At 46.5% G+C, this 14398-nt stretch overlaps 1 protein-coding gene across 1 annotated transcript in view; it reads right to left on the reverse strand.

The window, feature by feature from the left end:
• The window catches only part of AHI1 (Abelson helper integration site 1), a gene marked incomplete at its 5' end in the record, with an annotated part of 647577 nt that overhangs the window by 96836 nt on the left and 536343 nt on the right, over positions 1-14398 (reverse strand). The window contains 1 exon segment of the mRNA XM_082249437.1: positions 11634-11702. Coding sequence (XP_082105563.1) covers positions 11634-11702 — 69 coding nt within the window.

Here is a 14398-nt window from a genome sequence, read left to right on the forward strand (position 1 = left end):
AGCACAACCCCCCCCTCCTCAAATTACCCCTTTTCTGGAAAGCAGACACACTAAGCTATTTCTTCAGAGGCATGTTGAGTATTTTGCAGCTCTATTGGTTTTGGAAAATTAAAAAAAGGCAAATTTTTGTTTTGTTGTTTTTTAAATTTTTAAAACTTTGTGACAAAAAGCGAGATCTGCAAAATACTCAACATGCCTCTCAGCAAACATCTTAGGATGTCTACTTTCAGAAAAGGGGTCAATTGGGGGGGGGGGGGGTTGTGCTGTCTCGGCATTCCACAGCCTCCGAAACTGTGATAGGCAGTGAGGAGTGAAATCAACAATTTATGCCCTTAGAAAGCTTGACGGCGGTGATTGTATTTTGGGTCCTGTACGCGCATAGACTGCCAAAAAAGTCTCACACGTGGTATTTCCATACTCAGGAGAAGCAGCAGAATTTATTTTGGGGTGTCATTTTACATATACCTATGGCATATTTGAGCAATATATCATTTAAGTGCCAACTTTTTTTTTTTTTTTAAACAAAGAAAAATCGTCATTTATCCAAAACTTGTGGCAAAATATAAAATATTCCATGGACTCAACATGCCTCCCAGCAAATAGCTTAGGGTGTCTACTTTCCGAAAAGGGGTCATTTAGGGGAGGGGGGGTTTGTGCTATCTTGGCATTTCATGGCCTCCGAAACTGTGATAAGTAGTGAGGAGTGAAATCAACAATTTATGCCCTTAGAAAACCTGAAGGCAGTCATTGGTTTTTGGGGTCCTGTATGTAAGCTGCCTGTTATCTTGTCCCAGTGAAGTTTAGTGTGCTTCATGAAGCTGGGCTTCCCACTTCTCTACCTCAGACTGCTTCCTGACCTATGCAACTTTGCTTCTTCTCCCCTTCACTGTCAGTTCCATCTGCCAGTCCATGTATCAACTCCTTCTATTTACCCATTTACTAACTGATCTGGCAAAAGCACCAACGCATGTGCACTGCGGACTCAATGGACGACATACCCTCCATTGAGAGAGCTGTGCTGTTACCACGACTCCCGCGTGCATGCATGTGAGTTACATCATCGCAGTTTGGCCAAACGACAGGAGCCCAAGAACCCAGAGAGAAGACAAGAAGAAGATAGAATCCCTCTCAGAATTGACAGCTCACCACTGGAGAGATCTGTTTTTTAGGTAGGTCTGTCATATTAATATTTCACTAAAGCCCAGTTTAATCTTTTAGATTTAGCAGAAATTATGTGAGTTATGTTGGATTTGTCAAAAAATATAAATCAACCGCGCTAACTATAACAGTAACTGAAAAAAAAAGCTGCTAGCACATCAACTGACACCTGTTGTGTAAACCAAATTGCAGCGCTAAATCAGTGAACCAATGTATGAACATATATACATGTAAATTCATATAACCAATGTAAAAAAGTTCATAAGTGAGTCCAAAGGGTATGCAGAAATAAAGTAGTGCTTCAAACTCATAAGTGAAGAAAAATTGTGTAATATCCCCACACAAAGAGTAGAAAGTGGATGCGCTCACCGGAGGGTATGGACCCAGGATACCTTATAGTATGTGGGCCATGAAAGCTGGTAGGTGGTATAATTCCCAAGTGGTGGCTGGAACCCTCGATGTTAAGAAGAGGTGGCCAGAGCGTCTCATGTAGGAACTTGCAGATCTAAGTATCCAATGCAAATCCTGAAGGATTGTCGTGAATGCCATCAATCTCTGTATATTCCCTGCTCATTTGCATTAGATACTTAGATCTGCAAGTTCCTACATGAGACGCTCTGGCCACTTCTTCTTAACATCGAAAGTTCCAGCCACCGCTTATGAATTATACCATCTATCAGCTTGTATGGCCCACATACTATAAGGTATCCTGGGTCCATACCCTCCGGTGAGCGCATCCACTTTCTACTCTTGGTGTGGCGATTTTACACAATTTTTCTTCACTTATGAATTTGAAGCACTACTTCATTTCTGCATACCCTTTGAACTCACTTATGAACTTTTTTACATTGGTTATATGAATTTACAATTATATATGTTCATACATTGGTTCACTGATTTAGCGCTGCACTCTTACGTTTTAATATATGTTGGATTTGTGTCTACTGATAATGTATTTATTTTATTTTTATCGAAATATAGCTTTTCCATTTTCTTCGGGGGGTCCTCTCAGGTAGTCTGTATGGGGCCCAGCGATTTCTATCAGCAGCCCTGCTCAGGAGAAGCAGCAGAATGTATTTTGGGGCTCAATTACACATATATCCAGGTCATGCGTTAGCAATATATAATTTCAATTACAACTTTGTGTAAAAAAAATTATATATATATATATATATATATATATATATATATATATATATATTTTTTTTTTTTTTTTTGTCACTTTTCAAACACCTGTGACAGAAAAAAATAATATTAATTGAGCTCAACATCCTCTCAGGAAGTTTCTTGGGGTGTCTACTTTCCAAAAAGGGGTAATCTGGAGGGGGGGGGGTTGTACCTCCCTGCCATTTTAGCACTTCCAAGAAATGAGATAAGCATTTAAAAAGTAAAAGCTGCGTAAATTCCAGTATATACACCATGGTTTATGGACGCTATAACTTTTGCGCAAACCAATAAATATACGCTTATTGAGATTTTTTTATCAAAGACGTAGCTAAATACATTTTGGCCTAAATGTATGACAAAAATTGAGTTTATTGGATATTTTTTATAAGAAAAAGTAGAAGAATTGGATTTTGGACTTACCGGCAAATCCATTTTTCTGATGTTCATTGATGGACACAGCTCCTGATCTTTTTAACCATTGGGTTACACTGCCCCTACAGGAGTAGGACACTAGGCAGAAAAATTGTATTTTTGTACTTACTGTAAAATCCATTTCTCTGAGTTTATCGATGGACACGACACAGCGATCCATAAATCATAACAAGTGGGTTTTATTGCCTCCTCCAGGAGTAGGACTAGGCGGAACAAAAAACACCTGGCTATGCCAATGGGACGCCCGCAGCTGGTATATATCCCCCCTCTCTGCTCTAGGTAATCAGTTTAGTAGCAAGTAGTATTAGAAGTATCAGAACTCCATAGAGGGATGGGTGTTGTGTTCGTCGATGAACTCAGAAAAATGTATTTTACGGTAAGTACAAAAATCCCATTTTCTATTTTGTTCGACGGTCACAGAGTTCCATAAATCCTAACTAGTGGGACGTCCAAAAGCAGTGCCAAAAGAAAAATGAGGAGTGGGGAAAATAACCCAAGGCTAAACATAAGAGCCCTTAACCAGGACATAGGAGCCTTAACCGGGTCACAGGAGTCCCATCTGAAAAATAAAGATTTAAACAATAACAGCCCTCAGGAGGGAACAGCCCCTCTTAAACAGCAGCCTGCAAAACTTTGCCGGCAAAAGAAGCATCCGCAGATACCAAAGTATCTACCTTATAGAATTTTGTGAAAGAATGCACGGACAACTAAGTGGCGATTTTGAAGCCTGATGACGGAAGGCCCAAGAAGCACTCAGCACCCGAGTAAAATGCGCCGTGACAGGGAGAGGTGGAACCAGACCTTTAATGGAATAGGCCTAAGTCACCGTCTGTCTGATCCATCTGGAGATGGTAGCCAAAGAAGCGGCCAGCCCTTTTCTTGGTCCTTACGTAACCACAAAAAGCGAGTCTGACCTCCAAAAAGACTCAGTGGCTGCCAGATATACCCAAATTGCACAAACCACATCCAAGGTATGCAAAGCGAATTCCTTGGTATGAGCCGGCTTGGGACACAAGGAAGGCAACACAATGTCCTCATTCAAATGGAAGTCAGAGACAACTTTGGGCAGGAATGATGGACAGGGATGAAAAAACACTTTATCCCTATGGACCACTATATAGGGACTTCGACAGGATAATGCCACCAATTCTGATATGCAGTGGGCCGAGGTAATTGCCACCAAGAATGTCACCTTCTGGGATTAAGTAGGCAAGGGAATCTCTCGAATATTCTCAAATGGAGATTTCTGGAGAACCGAAAGTACTAAATTTAAATCCCATGGCGGCAAAAGAAACCTTGCAGGTGGAGCCACATGTCAAATTCCCTGAATGAAGGTACGAACTAAAGAGTGCATGGCTAGGGGTCGCTGAAAGAAGATTGCAAAGGCAGACACCTGGTCCTTGATGGTACTCAATCGAACTTCTGATCAACTCCCTGTTGAGGAAAGGATAAGATCCCAGCCACAGAACAGGATCGAGGATGAGCGCCAATCGACTCACACCAAAAAATGTACGCTTTCCATGTACAATGATATATCTTGCTGGAAGACCACTTCCTCACCTTCACCATTGTAGGGATCACTGATCCAGATAGCCTTCTATCCCTCAGTACCTGGGTTTCAAAAGCTAAGCCATTAAAACCAGCGACTATAAAGTAGGATGGTAGATCAACCCTTGGGGCAACTGGTCTTCTCTGAGAGGAAGCCCCCAAGGGACGTTTAAAGCCACCAGGATGATTGGAAGATCCTATCTCTTGATTCCTCACAGGAACTGCAGAAGCCTTAGCCAAGGATCATACATACTGGCCTTACCGTGGCCCTTGTCAGAGGACCCTGTGACCTCGTCAGGAACTTCGGTATCCTCCTGTGGAGCCGAACCTGCTAAAAGAGCTGCATGTAAGACTGTGCAAACAGACCTGTCTTGAACGTGGATACCACCAGACTCAGAATCTGTATGCAAAATAGGAGAGAGAACTATCTGTGTGACAGCAGCCAGTGAATCACAGCCTGTGGTCCCTAAAGTTTGTGCAGAGGAAGGACCACCCTTTTCAGAAATAGAATCAGACCTAGGTAAATCAATTCCCTGGACAGGAATAGGGGGGACCTTAGGTAGTTCAGACATCACCAGAACCTTTGCAGGAATTAAATCTGATTACCTAGAGCAGAGAGGGGGAATATATACCAGCTGGCCCATGGGCATAGCCAGGTGTTTCTTGTTCTGCCAAGTCCTACTCCTGGAGGAGGCAATTTAGCCCACTAATTATGATTTATGGAGCGCTGTGTCCGTCGAACGAAAGAAAAAAGTCTGGCTATGCCTATGGGCAGTCCCAGAGGGTATACTCCCTCTCTCTACTATAGGTACACAGTTTTGTTACAAGCAGTGTCAGAAGATTTACAACTCCATAGATGGGTGGGTGCTGTGTCCGTCAATGAACATCAGAGAAATGGATTTTACGGTAAGTCAAAAATCCAATTCTCTCTTTCGTTCATTGATGGACACATTATTGATGGCTCCTGATCTTCTTAACCATTGGGAGGTCCCAAAGCAGTGGTAAACCTGAGGGCTGGGAACAGCAAAAAATAAATTCCCAAGGCTAAACTATAGCTAACCAGGTAAACAGGAGCTCAACCAAAACCACTGGAGCCCACCTGAAAACAACAATACACTCTCAAAGAGGACCAGGTCCTTTAAACTGCAGCCTGCAAAACCTTGCCGACAAAGGAAGCATCCAATTCATAGAACTTTGTGAAAGTGTGCACCGATGACCAGGTGGCCGCCTTGCCTTACCTGCGTCACTGATGGCGGAAGGCTCAGGAGGCCCTGAGCGCCCGAGTAGAGTGCGCCTTGACAGGGAAAGGACGAATCCAACCCTTGATGGAATAGGCCTGAATCACTGTCTGTCTGATCCATCTGGAAATGGTCGCAGAGGAAGCAGCAACCGAGGCCCATCCGTAAACACAAATAGCGAGTCTGACATCCTAAAAGACTCTGTAGCTGCCAGGTACACCCTAATCGCCCAGACCACATCCAAGGCATGCAAAGCAATTACCTTCAGGTTTTTTTGTCTGGCACACACAGAAGGCAACACAATGTCTTCATTCAAAAGAAAATCAGAGACAACCTGAGGAAGGAACGACAGACAGGGGAGAAGAAGCACCTTATCACTGTGAACCATGAAGTAAGGTAAACCACAGTGTAACGCCGCCAATTCCGACACCCTACGCACAGAGGTGAAAGCCACCACAAAGGCCACAATGTAAGCAGGGGAATCTCCTAAATATTCTCAAAAGGAGGCTTCTGGAGGACTGAAAGCACCAAATTGAGGTCCCAAGGCGGCAACAGAGACTGTACTGGATGGGTCAAGTGCCTAACTCCCTGAAGACAATTGCACACCAAGGAGTATGTAGCCAAGGGGCATTGAAAGAAGACTGCTAAGCCCGACACCTGACCCTGAGACCTCAAGGCCAGTTTCTGCTCAAACCCCCTTTGAAGGAAGGTCAAGATCTGAGCCACCGAAAAAAGAGCGAGGGTGAACCCCAAGAGACTCACAATGCGCAATGTACATCTTTCACGTACGATGATAGATCTTCCTGCAAACAGATTTCCTAGCTTTTAACAGCGTTGGAATCACCGACAAATCTCTATTCATCAGCACCTGGCATTGAATAGCAAAGCTGTCAAAGCCAGCGACTGTAATGCAGGGTGGAAAATTGGTCCTTTGGACAGCAGATCCTCCCTGAGAGGAAGCTTCCAAGGAATGTCAGTGACCAGCCACACCAGAGCGTCGTACCAAGCCCAGTGAGGCAAGTCTGGAGCCACTAGGATGACTGGATTCGCTTCTACCTCGATTCTGCGTAGAAGTCTTAGTAGAAGCTTGAGAGGAAGTCGTAATTCATACGATACTGATCCCAAAAGGCCACCAGCGCGCCTGTGGCGTCCGCCAGAGGATCCCATTACTGAGCCACAAACCTCTGCACCTTTCTGTTGAGCCGAGACACCAATAGATCAGCCTCGGGGATGCCCCACCAGAGATAAAACTAATGAAACATCTCCGGATGAAGGGACCACTCTCCTTGGTCTAACGCCTGCTGACTGAGGTAATCTGCCTGCCAATATTCCACCCCGGAAATGTGTACAGCGGAGAGGGCTGGAACAAACCATTCTGCCCACCTTAGAATGCTGGCTACCTCCAGACCGCAGGACACTTCTTGTTCCCCCTTGGTGAATGATATAAGCCACGGCGTGGCATTGTCCGATTGAATGCACACGGACTACCCTGAAGACGATCTGCCCAATGGTCCAGTCACAGTCTGATTGCTCGGAGTACCAAGACATTGATCGCTAGTCTGGACTCTTCCAGTGTCCAGATCCCCTTAGCAGAATGCTTGCCGAGGGTGCCTCCCCAGCCGGACAGGCTAGCATCCGTGGTGAACACTGTCCAATACAAGGGGAGGAAGGATTTACCCAGCCGAAGCGCTGGAGAATGAAGCCACCATATCAGGGACTCTTTCATTCTCCCGCTCAGCCGGATCCAATTGTCCAGAGACTGTGGATTCTTGTCCCATTTGGCCAGAATCTACCATGCAGGGACCTCAAGTAGAACTGTGCAAATGGAACCGCCTCAAAAGGTAGACATTCTCAGGCCCAGCACCTGCATAAAAGTCCGGAGAGATTACCATCTGCTGGACAGCAGGAGATGAATTACAGTCTGCAGTTTATGGAGTTTGTCCAGAGGAAGGAGCACTCTGGCTAAGGCCGAGTCCAGAGTCAGACCCAGATAGTCCAGCTTTGTGGACAGAACCAGAGTTGACTTCTGAAAATTCTGAATCCAGCCAAACACCCTCAAGCTTGTATGGTGATTTCCAGGTTTTTCCACCAGAGCAGTAGGAGACTCCGCTTGCAGAAGGAGGTCGTCCACGTAGCCCAGTACTGCGATCCCCCATTGGCGTAACAATCCTAGCACCGGCACCAACTCTTTTGTGAAGACCCAAGGAACAGAAGTGAGACCAAAGGGTGACACCACAAACTGACATGCTTCTCTCCCACGGCAAAGCGGAGGAAGCGCTGGAGACCGACACATATTGGAATGTGAAGGTAAGCGTCCTTGATGTCGATGGAGGCAAGAAAAATACCCCTGATGCAGGGAAGCCACCACTGTGCGAACCGACTCCAGTCCGAACTTCTGCGCCTGCACACTGCAGTTCAGCGCCTTGAGGTCCAGAATTGAACGCACCTTGCCTTCCTTCCTGGGGACCATAAACAGGTTTGAGTAAAACCCCTGAAAACGTTCTGAAGTACAAAGTAAAGGGTCTTGCACCGCCCCAAAAAGAGCCTGTAAGCGGACCGGGGACAGTCGCAAGAAAGAAACTTGATCTTATAGCCGGAACTAATTACCTTGTGGACCCACCTGACTTGTACCAGGGGAGTCCGCGGGTCCGGAAACCAGTGAAGATGTCCCCCCTCTCCAGATACAGGTGAGGGCTCACCTTCATGATGAAGGGTCCTTGTCCGTGGGTCTGAAAAAGCCGCTCTTGACTTGCCAGACCATGTTCACTTGGATCCTCAACAGGAGGCCCCGAAGGGCTCCGATCCCTTGTCAGTTGACCCTGAGGGAGGAAAAAAACTTCTTATGAGCCGAGAAGGAGGGCCCACATCTACGACGAGGGTCCTTGCCCTTAGTAGCCCGTGGAAGAAAGGTACTCTTCCCCCCTTAAGACCTTTAATGATGTCATCCAGGGTAGCACCAAAAAGGCGATCTCCTTGAAAAGGAAGATCAGTCAAGGCCTCTTTAGAAGTCTGGTCCACAGACCAGCATTTGAGCCAAAAGACACGCCGAAGCACCACTGCTGAAACAAAGAGCTGAGCCACTAGGGGAGCTGCATCCAAAGAGACATCCCAGATAAACTGCAGCCCCTGGACCAGCTGGTCTGCCAGCTCAGCAAAGGCAGGAGGGAGCTACTCCCCCTCCAGGTCATGGCGCAAAAGCCTAGCCCATGCGGTCAGAGTCTGCGACACCAGAGCAATGGTGAATATCAGCCTCAGTGCTGAATTAGCCAGGGTGTACATATTGCGGGTCACAGCCTACGCCTTCCTGTCAGCCGGGTCCTTAAAGATCAGGGACTCTTCAACTGGAATCATGCTTGCCTTGTTTAATCTGGAAACTGGAAGGTCCACCACAGGTGGAAACAGTCGACTTCTTAGGAAGGGACTCCTCATAGGGGTATTGCCTAGCAAAATCGCTTAGGGACCCCAAGGGGATGCTTTGGTCCTCCCCACTATTTAGCGACAATTCTGTCAAAATAGGATGGGAAAGGGAACACCTTTTCTGCTCTGGATGGCTTATGAATGCCAAAAGGGAACCTGCGCCTCCGCCGCAGCTTCAGCTGTGTCCTCCATCTTTAAGGTCTCACGCACAGCTACAATCAGTGCGTCCACCAGCGCCTTTTCGTATGCGGTGACAGAAGTGGAGGAATCCTCCTCGCTATCTGAGGATTCTGGGCGCCTGGTCGCAGACCTAGAAGGATGACCCACATCAGCGGCGGCCGAATAAGATTCAGGATCTGATGATACAAATGAGGCAGGGGAAGGAGGGGGGCACTTTTTGCCAGCCCATCGCCCAAAAGCTACCTCCACTCGGGACACCAAGGACTGCCGTCAGTGCCTTGATGGATGGATGGGACCCGGAGGGCCCCGCAGACTCAGAGAGGGGATCAGGTGGGGAGATGTGCTCCAAAGACTTCATGAGTCAACAGGGGAACCCCACAAAAAAGTGTAAAACACTGCTAAGGGACAACCCCCACCGCTCTGGCAGCACCACCCGCTTGCCAGTCACAGAGCACCAATCCTCCTTAGAGAGAGGACACCACCAGACTCACCACTCCGCAGAAACTAGGCACCACAGCTACTAGGAGAATCTGCACTGCACGAATGGCGATCAGGAAATGAAAAGATCCAGGAGTCAGCACCAGGGGATGAGGAGGGGCTCCCACCACCGAAATCGCTCCCCTGTCATGGCCGCTACTATTTTCAATGGCAAACTACCAGAAAACGGCCACCGGACTACACAAACATGGCTACCGTGCATTAAGCACACAGGCTACAGGAAAACGGCAGAACTGCATGGCACCATGAGGCTCCAAGGGACTCGGGAGGGATACCTAGGCTTCAGAAAATGGCACAGGCAGGAAAACGGGGCCCTGGTAGGAGCCCCCACCAGGTACTGCCCCCCCACAGCTGACTGCCTGGTCACCAGCCGCGCATACCCCCGCCCCCATCACCAGCACAGCACACTGGCCAGGCCACCCTACAGCCCCAGTGTCAGTAAAGGAGGGGGGCGGATGGGGGGGCGAGATGGCCCACAGGGACCACTAGACCGAGGAGGGGGGTGCCTAGTGGGAAGGAGGGGAACCCAGGGGTCCGACCAACACATGGAGGGGCTTACATCCACCCCAAAATCCTCCAGGGGGACAGTTCCTTACCATATTAGGAACCAGGCGGGCACCGTACCAGACAGAACCTCCTCTCCATCAAAATAGGGGGGCTGTTGGCCAGGAGGAACGCTGCGACTCAGGCCGAGACCCGGTCGTATGCGACCTCACAAGGCATTTAACTCGCAGGCCAGTCCCTGCCCGGTGGGGCTATGTCGTGGCCGACCTAGAGCGGAGCTGAGGTCTGTGCGCGCTTGCTGGCCAGATTGGGGTGACCACTGGATCTAGATTATCCAGCCTGTTGCCCAGTCCAGCAGTTGGTTATCTCACAGAAAAAAATCCAGGAGAAAAAAATTCTATCTAAAAAGAAAAAATTGCCAGCACCAGAGATCTCAGCAAGGAACTAGGTCCTTACTCCTGACTAGGCAGAAAAAAAAACTGAGTACCTATAGCAGGGAGAGGGAGTACACCCCCTGGGACTGCCCATAGGCGTAGCCAGACTTTTTTTCTGCCTAGTGTCCTACTCCTGTAAGGGGTAGGATAACCTAATGATTAAGAAGAACAGGAGCTGCGTCCGTCAATGAACGAAAGAGAAATGTAATTTTTTTCCCAAAATGTTTCCGTCTTTTTTTTATTCAGATCACAAAAAATAAAAACCGCAGAGGTGATCAAACACCACCAAAAGAAAGCTCTTTTTGTGGGAAACAGCATTGGGTACAGCATTGCATGACTGCAAAATTACCAGTTAAAGTCACACAGTGCCAAATTGCAAAAATGGCTTGGTCATTAAGGGGGTAAAACCTTCCGTTCCTTAAGTGGTTAAACCACACCCACTTTTCTATCCATTTGCAAGTAGTCCTTCTTTGCCAAAGTTCAAAAGTTAAGAAATATAATACTGGGAACAAATTTCCATGGAGGCTCCCCTTTTCCTCCCTACCTGGTACAACAACATGTGTCCAGCTAAACTTCCTTGCTGCACAATCATATCCAGTAAAATAAAAAAGGGGTGATTTCACCATAAATGTACAATACAAAATTCCCTTAACTCAGGTTTGATGGCTAGCAAAGGGGACCTCCCTAAAGTATGTCTAAATCCAACCACAACAAAACTTACATACGATTTTCTTTCAAAAGTAATAGTCAATGTGTAAAAATATGCAACTTCCACTAAAATAACACCTGTCGATTCCACAATAATGGAAACAAATTTAAAGGTGATCACAAATTCAATCTGAAAGTGCAATCTCATTGAATTTGCCAAAAACATTGACTGCAAGAACCTAACTGGATATAAATTCAATGGAACCTCTAGGTAGGCCCACACACCGCATAGCTGTTGGTAAATCTAAGGGGGATTGTACAGGGATTGAAAAGCTTATTCAGAATAGGACCAAGAACAACATACTCATTTATATAATAACAAAGGTGCTATATAATTAAAATTACTTACAGTTTCCTGAATAGGTAGTCCACTATCAGCTTCAACTTTCAAGGAGGAAACCTTTGCTTCTGTGTTAATCTATACAGAGATCATATGAACATAATTTTCAGTTTTAAGTACAGCAAAGAAATATATGTGAAAGAGGAATTAAATCTAGTTAAATTTATTTTTGTTCTTATCTTTATAGTTTGGAAACGTTTTAACTAGAATAACAAATTTCCAGCTTGTTTCCATCTTTGTTGAAAATGAGTATATTAAAACATGGAAAATTAATACAAATATACTCAAAGCCGAATGCTAGGAAGATAAATACACACATATATGAGTAGCGGGATCTGCAATTTTGTTCAGGTGTACATGTGATCCAAGCATACCTGTCAGGCAGAACATCTAGCATTTGGCCTGCTTGCAGCTGCACCTTCCAATGCAGTTAAAGTGGTTCTAAAGTCAAAACATTTTTTTTACCTTAGGGCAGGTTCACACCAGAACATGGTGCAGGAAAGGTGTGCTTGTGCACGTTTCCCGCATCATTTTTGAAGCGCTCTGTAGGCAGGTTCCAATAAATTGTTAATGGCACCCCATACAAACCACAGTACCATGCAATTTGGTGTAGTGCATTCTTCAAAAGCAGTAAATGCACTACTTTTTGTGCATTCTAGGGTGATTTGCAGCCCATTCAAAGCTGCCAAATCGCACAGGAATGCGGATCATGTTCTTGTGCGATTCAGGTTTGAATAAGCTCTTAAAGCATTCTCTGCATTAAAGTCGTTCTAAAAGCAGAAGTTTTTTTTTTTTTTTTTATCCTACTGCATTCTAAGCATTAAGATAAGACAAACTTCTGTGTGCAGCAGCCCCATGATACTTACCTGAGCCCCATCGCCATCCACCGATGTTGCACAAGAGACTTGGCTGTCAGGGACTCTCCCTTCTGATTGGCGGAGACACACAGCGGGCTCCAATGGCTCCCGCTGCTGTAAATCAAAGTCAGTAAGTCCATGAGGAGAGAAAGGGGGCTGGGCCGAGCCCCAGCTCCGTATCTGAATGGACACACAGAGCAGCCGCTCAGCTCAGGTGCCCCCATAGCAAGCTGCTTGCTGTGGGGGCACTCGGCAGGAGGGAGGACCAGGGGTGCTCTGTGCAAAACCACTGCACAGAGCAGGTAAGTATGATATTTAGTATCACTTTAACCTTCCTAGCGGTATTCCCGAGTGTGGCTCGGGGTTAAATTTCAGTGCCAAAACCGGTAACCCCGAGCCACACTCGGGGTACCGCTAGGAAGACCGCTGGATCCTGGTAGAGGGGGTTACTTACCTTGTCACCGGGATCCAGCGATGTATGCGGGCGGTGTGCGGCGGCCTGGTCTTCCTCCCGATGCTCTTTGTGCCCCGGCTTCCGTCTCCTGCGACGTGACGTTCGCAGGGGGGTGGAACCGCCGGCAAATTCAAAAGTAAAACACACCAAACACACTGATACAATGCAAAATAAAATAAATTCACATTACTTTGCCCCCCAGTGCCCTTTCCTGCAGTTTTACTGTACTTTTTATGTATGTATATATATATATATATACATATGCGTATGTGTATGTATATATATATATATATATATATATATATATATATACACACACACACACATGTATGTATGTATGTATGTATATATATATATATATATATATATATATATATATACACACACACATATATATATGTATACATACTTATTTATAGTTATTTATTATATAATAATTTATGATTTTGTGTTTCAAACTTGAACTTACCCGAGATGTTATAAAGAAGAACGCACAGTAAAAAAAAAAATCATATGTAAATAGTTGGTTTGAGCTGCTCATTCTTAAGAATTACATGCAAAATAACGGTACCGCTTTCAGCACCTAAAATCCGAAAGAATCATACCGCCAGGGAGGTTAAGGTAAAAAATTCCTCACTACTTGTCCCTCCGCATCCCTAAACACTTACCTGCCTCCTCTCACAATCCATTGCTGTCCCTTCTGCAGTACTGCTCTTCTCTCTCCTGGTCTCACAAGAGACATAGGCTCCTGGGATGGTATCATGTAAAGAGGGAGCTAGGGGCGTGGTTGAGCCTGGCTGTGTATGCGACTGTATGCCCAGTTTAGTAGTGCACCCACACGGATACCCCTTCATTACACGGCTTGATGAGCGGGCATTCAAAGGAAAGCAGGAGCAGACACTGCTGGCAGAGGACTCCAGAAGAGGGATCGTGTTCCTGCTTTTTAGGAACACAGATCTCTATGTTCATCTAGTGAGTCCATCCCCCACAGAGTTAAAAAGCATCCCCTAGGGACACACTTAAAGCGGAGTTCCACCCAAAAATGGAACTTCCGCTTTAGGTATTCTAACCCCCTGACATGCCACATTTGGCATGTCATTTTTGGGGGGGGGGGGGGAGCGGGTACCTAGTTTTGACAGGTACCCGCTCCCACTTCCGCTCGGAGCGCCGCGGCGCCCTGAACGGAAGTTCTCTTCTCCCCCTCCCTCCCTGCAATCTTCTGGGACATGTCAGAGGTCCCAGAAGATTGCCGGCCAATCAAGACGCGCAGCGCGACTCGCGCATGCGCAGTGGGTACCCGGCTGTGAAGCCGCAAACTGTCACAGCCGAGTGCCCACAGCAGTGATGCCGGCGCCGAGGGAGAGGATCGAGGCTTCGGGCGGCCGCATCGCTGGACCGTTGGACAGGTGAGTGAAATGGCTGGAACTCCGCTTTAACCCTTTGATTGCCCTTAATGTTAACCC

The sequence above is a fragment of the Pelophylax lessonae genome (genome assembly GCF_965119305.1).
Source record: "Pelophylax lessonae genome assembly, chromosome: 3".
NCBI lineage: Eukaryota > Metazoa > Chordata > Amphibia > Anura > Ranidae > Pelophylax > Pelophylax lessonae.